The sequence below is a fragment of the Pteronotus mesoamericanus genome, unplaced genomic scaffold (genome assembly GCF_021234165.1).
Source record: "Pteronotus mesoamericanus isolate MK-2021 breed Mesoamerican mustached bat unplaced genomic scaffold, CSHL_Meso_final contig_220, whole genome shotgun sequence".
NCBI classification, from domain to species: Eukaryota; Metazoa; Chordata; class Mammalia; order Chiroptera; family Mormoopidae; genus Pteronotus; species Pteronotus mesoamericanus.
This window is the reverse complement of record NW_026555091.1, coordinates 1,940,871-1,946,870: the sequence shown is the minus strand read 5'-3', so window position 1 is coordinate 1,946,870 and position 6,000 is coordinate 1,940,871. Positions and strand designations below refer to the sequence as shown.

The 6,000-nt window shown below is 45.2% G+C and overlaps 1 protein-coding gene across 1 annotated transcript in view; it reads right to left on the bottom strand.

Moving 5' to 3' along the window:
- Positions 1–3,989: 3,989 nt before the first annotated feature.
- The window catches only part of LOC129068873 (protein PTHB1-like), a 73,732-nt gene continuing 71,721 nt past the window's right edge, over positions 3,990–6,000 (bottom strand). Inside the window, exons 4-5 of the mRNA XM_054571308.1 lie at positions 4,535–4,645; positions 3,990–4,331 (exon numbers count right to left, since the gene is read on the bottom strand). Of these exons, the coding sequence (XP_054427283.1) occupies positions 4,300–4,331; positions 4,535–4,645 (143 nt within the window). The 3' untranslated portion in view covers positions 3,990–4,299. The remainder of the gene's footprint in view (positions 4,332–4,534; positions 4,646–6,000) is intronic.

Sequence of the window (6,000 nt, the reverse complement as noted above, 5' to 3'; positions counted from 1 at the left end):
GTTTCCAATATAATTTTATGCTCATATTAGTGCTATGAATTACATTATTCATGTTATTTTGATAATACGTTATACTCTTCACGTTTCAGAATTACCACAGAATAACGTCTACGTACATAATTCTCTAAAACTCAAGCTGTTAATATGCCCAACACCAAGCAACAAGGTTATATTACTAATTATTATTTATGTCACTAACACTGAGATCCTGACATACACATACAAAGACGGGGTCCCTTTTCTTATTTACATACTTATGCATTAAAAAATACTCTGAAAATACAGACCTGCGAAAGGGAGAAAATAACAGACCCCAATGTTCAGCCGAGGCTGAAACCACCAGTTTGGTTCTCTTCCACCCTGGCTGCTCCCTGTCCGCAGGGCACACACTCCGTCTCTGACCCACAGGCTGTGCGTAACACCCGCTAACGCACAAAGAGGACTCTGCTGCTGTGGCAGATGGCCGCTGACAATTCCACCTTGATGACGCAATTCTTCTTAAGGGGTTTTTACACATGTCACATATGTTCTACTTTAAGTCTTTCGCTCACCTTTACCACCGCTTGCACCTGATAGGGAATCACACCCAATGTAACACCGATGACCAGTTAGTCAGAAGCAGGTATTAAAGAAAAACAAAAAACAAAAACACAGAGGTCTCCTGGCCTAGCCACTTTTCAACCAGACAGCAATTGTTTTAAGAAGAACGAAATTACAGCAAAGCCATGCACAGCACAAACTGCTCTCCCGCAAGCTGCAGGAGGCGCTGTGGCGCCAAGTGGGCTTGGCCTGTGGAGAGAGCAGACCAGCCCTGGGGAGGCTCGGGAGCCAAAAGCATGGCGAGCTGGAGAACTGGGACACAGACCCCTTCGCCGACTCGCCTCCCTGCCGCTGTACACGCAGGGCTAAGTGGGTACCGTGCTCTGAAGCCGAGCCTAACGTGTTCCCATGCGAGGGGAACACATCTGGCCCTGTCGGGAGGGCTGGTGGGGGCGCGGGCAGGACGACTTGTAGGAGTGCTAAGGAAGCTTCTGGCAAAGCCAGTCCCCTAAAGGAGAGCCGCAAGCAGGGCCAAGCATCGGAGAGGAGCAGGATTTTGAGAGGATTCTGGAGTGTCTATCACTTGGTGACTGTTCCCAGGGTGAAGGAGCTGAGTCAAACCGAGGGCGCATCTCACGTGAATCTCCGAGAGATACAAGAGTGAAAGAGAACAAGCTCTGGGGCTGACACGGCCCGTGCGCCGCCGAGGAGGACATGCCTGAGCGCAGAACACGACCCTCACACACAGAGAACACAGCAGCCTGGGCGCGCCCCCGGCCGGCACGGAGGAGCGGCCAGAGAGGCGTGCGTCGGACCCCCTGGCTGGACATCCAAGGCAGAAACCACAAAGCAACGCATTTGTAAATCTGACTATGTAAACATTTAAAGAATTCTATGAAAGACAAACTCAGAAGCAAAATTAAAAGACAAGTGAAAAATTGAGAACAATGTCTATGTCATACACTATCAACCAAAGACTAATATCACTTCAAAATGCTCTTATAAATCAATAAGGAGATAATTATCACCACCACCAAGCCTCCCCCCTACCTCAAAAGAAAAGAAGAACAAGGATGGGTAATTCATCAAAGGAGAAATATAAATGGCAAATATGTATATTTTTAAAATGTGCAACCACATTAGAAATCAAAAGAAATGTACCTATCCTGTATTTAAAGCCTTTAGTTGTAAAGTGTACTTTATTGTAGTCCCACCATTAGTCTGCACATTTGGGCGTGTTTTGGGGCTTTTGGATTAAACTCTCAGGTCTGCTACATACTAATTGTGGGATGCTGGGTAAATTATTGAGCCTCTAACAATGTGAGAACTCTCATTTGTAAAATACAGATAACAATATTACCTACACCACAGTAATGTCAGGAGTGAATGAAATCATGCATATAAAGCACCTAGCATGTAGTAAGAATTTAGTGTTTGCTACACTAATTTTATTAGTACCTATCCTGACATATTGGGTAATAATGAGAGTATCTGACTAATTAGAAACCTGGATCATCTTACTTCTCCCAGCTTTGTTGAGTCAGTCGAAGATCACACACACACACACACACACACACACACACACACACACACACGAGATAATGGATAATTGTTATTGAAGACTGAGATACAAGTGCCAAAATGATGAAAACAATTGACAATTATTTGGGTCTTGATTTTCAAAAAGCTGCTCCAAAAGATAACTTGGCTCCAAAATAATTCTTGGGTCCATTATTTTTCTGTTAGTAGAAACACTTATGTGTGCTTTCAAATCACGAGGCAAATTATCAGGGTTAAAAGACAGATATACAACTTAAATTCAGTAATTCCTTTATCAAAAGGTACTTTTAAGTCATGAATCAAAATATTTTTATCATTTTAGAACTTATATTTTAAGTTTGATAATGTTGAAAAGGTTAATTAGAAATTTCTTTCCTTTGGGCACCTAGTAAAATGTAAATGGTAATACATTATTTTGAAATACATGTATGAGGTATATAGAGAGTTCTGTATTGAAGTGATCCACATAAAAAGTAAAATTATTTAGTCAAGTAATTGTGCTAATAGGCTTAAGATACTAATAATGATTTCCAGGGAAACATTTTACAAATATACTTCTTAACATAAAAACTCTTAGTGTAACAAGTAATTGTAGTCACAAAAGTCACCCTAAACTGCCAAACCAGAGGCAAGAAGCCTTCTGAGTCCACATCAGTAGCCCCCGCTCAGAGAACAGAGTGATCGGGGTGCAGCAAAGAGAAGGAAAACCAGGGAGGTGGGAGTTGAAAGAGAGAGTAATCTTTAAGTAACCTTGACAAATCGAACAACACGCATCAGTTTTCCATCGCAGGAAATAAGGGAGAACATCGAAAGGTGAAGGGCGAGAACTGGGTGCGGGGGCGGTGCAGGGACAGAAGGACCGACCGAGGCAGACGAACACAGAAACACAGGAAAAAAAGAAATGGTTAAAGAAGGGCAGTTAGAAGAAGAAAGACAAACAGGACATGACTCCAGACAGACAGAGGGGAGAAGAGAACGGAAATGCGCACATGGGACGTTCACGGCAAAAGCATCCGTGGGGACCACAGAGCAAAAAAAGAGACTCGGCAGACACGTTTCAGGAGTCATACACTTCGCTTGTGGCCTTTCGTCAGTGGAACCGCTGAAGGAGATGAGCCGCAGGCCTTCAGGCAGCCACGGCACCTCTCCCTGGGCCCCTAGGCCGGCGACGGTAACCTGAGGGCTGCTTCCGGCCCAGAGTCGTGGAGCTGTCCACATCCACCCTTGACAATTAAAAATATTACGATTATGCTGCACATCCTAAAAAAAGAAGGCTAGAAATAATAAATAATACATCCTCTGCAGTTTTTGACATTTCACAAAAGAAAAAGCACGAACAAGTCTCCCTTGTCCTGAGAGGCATTCCAAAACTGGCACAGACACGCTCTCATTTAAACAAAGCGGTCTTGTGACTGCAATTTTAACTTCAAATTGGAAAAAAATCTCTTTTACTTCTTGCATATAAAAACCTTACATTTTAATTGCAATAAAGTATGAATACCTTTTTAACCTGGGTTTTTAAAATATGTCACCTATTGTGGTCATGAAGAGGACATTAATGTACTTGCTTCCTTGAAAATATTTTAACATATAATACTAGAAAACACACCTTCTCCTACCTTCTTCTACTTTTAGCTAGCCTTAAGAGAACAAATCGTATTAGAGGTCTGTGGTTTCTTCTATTTATAAAACAATCCCATTTTAGTCTTACCGTGGGGTAGCACAGTGTTCAGTTCCTTTTGATTTCTCTCCTTTGAAGAAACAACCTCTGGTTAAATAACCTCTGATTACAAATCAAATCCAAGATATTGTTCAACAATGAGATGCTTTATTAAACTCGATACATGTACTATATAAGAATTCTGTGAAAAATAATGGGTATCAAATTATTTTGGATCTAGGTCCCTGCATTATAAAGTCTGTCCCTGCAAGGTGCCATCTCAGGCTGCGAACACATGGTGACCACAAAGCAGCAACATCCTTTCCTGGTGAGACAAGTCTCAGCTGACTTGCTGGTGATACCACAAGTCCTCCCAGCAAAGTAAAGAGTCCCAGTCCCCATCTCGACGTCACGTCTTCTCTAGGCAGGCGAGCGAGGCAAAGTGCCCAGACCGGCCCTACATCTGTGCCTGGCGGGAGGTCCGCACGGGATCGGCCCTGGGAGACTCATCTTCCCCTCAGCGGACACCTCTACTTGAACTACTCCGAGGTTCCCTGGAGGGCTGAAACTTCTAGAAAGAAAGAGAGTGAGAGAGAGGCAAAGGTCTGATTAGTGAAGGAATACACAAATGATCCAACTGAGGTGCACCAAAGCTGAGGGGAAGGAGAAGAGTTGGGGAAATGGGCAACTCTGCAAAGCGTTCTCGGGTGTAACAGAGCTGACCGGTGTGGCTGGGCTGGCCGTGTCGCGGGTGAAGGCCAGCCGCTCTCTTACCAGGCATGGGGGCCTCCGCCACGAGGTGCCGGTGGCTGGTAAACAGCTCGGCGGAGTCCGGTTCTACTGCCCTTTCCTCGAGGTCTGACTCCGGGATCGGAGCGCAGCCACCTGGTGGAAAAATACAGACGCTATTTTAAGCCGTGGGTTGGAAAACCTGCCCCTTCACACGGCAACCGCAGCTTACGAAAGCATAGCCATCATAAAGATAATGAATGACGTGACAACAGCCTTCAGGAGCGGCCAGGAAGAGCGATCTTAACTGCCTCTCTTTGGTGAAAATACTGGGAATGACTTATTGCCCCTAAAGACATGCTATGCTATGCCAATGATCGATCACTTAGAAACAGCAGCAATGGGGCTGTCTGTAAGCTTATCCTTTTTAAAGTTGGAAAGGACGAAACCTAGAGCCTATGTGGAATCCACACGATCGTGGCACTTCAGCAGGAACTCCCTCTAATACCAGAGCATCAGAAACAATTAAAAACAGAGCGCACGATCACGAGGGAAACGGCGCTTTCTCGAACAAAGAGGAAGGCTGCAGGCGTTCTGAGGCGGTGGCCACGGGGCATTCCTCTGGAATTTGATTCCGCCCCCGAACCCCAGCATTTGAGCGCACAGATACACACACCCCATAATTCACCAGCAAAGCCACAGCCTGCCCTGGGGAAGCTTTCAATTCCCAGCCACTTCCAAGTGACTTGAAGACGAGCTGGCACCACCGCCCTTTGGAAACAGTGGGTATAAATCACCTCATTTTATCCACCAGACCCTCACGGGGAATCTCACTGAGCATTCCCTGACCACGTCTATAGCTCGATTTGACCAATTTGCCCTCATTCCCTGGATACATACGAACATGCTGTATACTGTACGTTTTCTTTCCCAAGCCATTCTTCTTGTTAATGGAGTGTGATTTTTTTTTTCTTTTTTCCGAGGTTTCTCACACACCTAGTCCAAAGGCTCCACACTCAGGGTGGGCTTCACAGGTGAGGGGTTCATAAAGAAAGAGAGGATCGGCAGCCCTGATTTGTAAACCACACCATTCAGCCCTCTGCATCAGCTCTGACAAAAAAAAGCGGTGCCGGGGAAAACCAGGGAGAAAAGCATTTCCACACTCGCGAAGTAAGAACCAGCGGTGGCCCCAGGGGGTTCCCGACCAGGAAGCGTTAGAATCTGCCCGTGCAATGGAACCCGCCCCGCTGCGCCCAACAATGGCAGGCCCCTCCAGGAGAGCCCGGCTTTTTTAAAAATTGAATTTATTGGGGGTCACACTGGTTCACAAAACCACACCAGCTGTTACCGGGCTTATTTTTAATCTCTTTCCCAAGCCTGAAGATCGTGGTAGCAATAGCTATCTTTATTAAGTACTTTCAGAATGCTAGAAACTCTGCCCATATTATCTCATTTAGTCCCTACAAGCCACACCATGAAATAGGTATCCTTCTTCTCAAGCTACAGAAAGG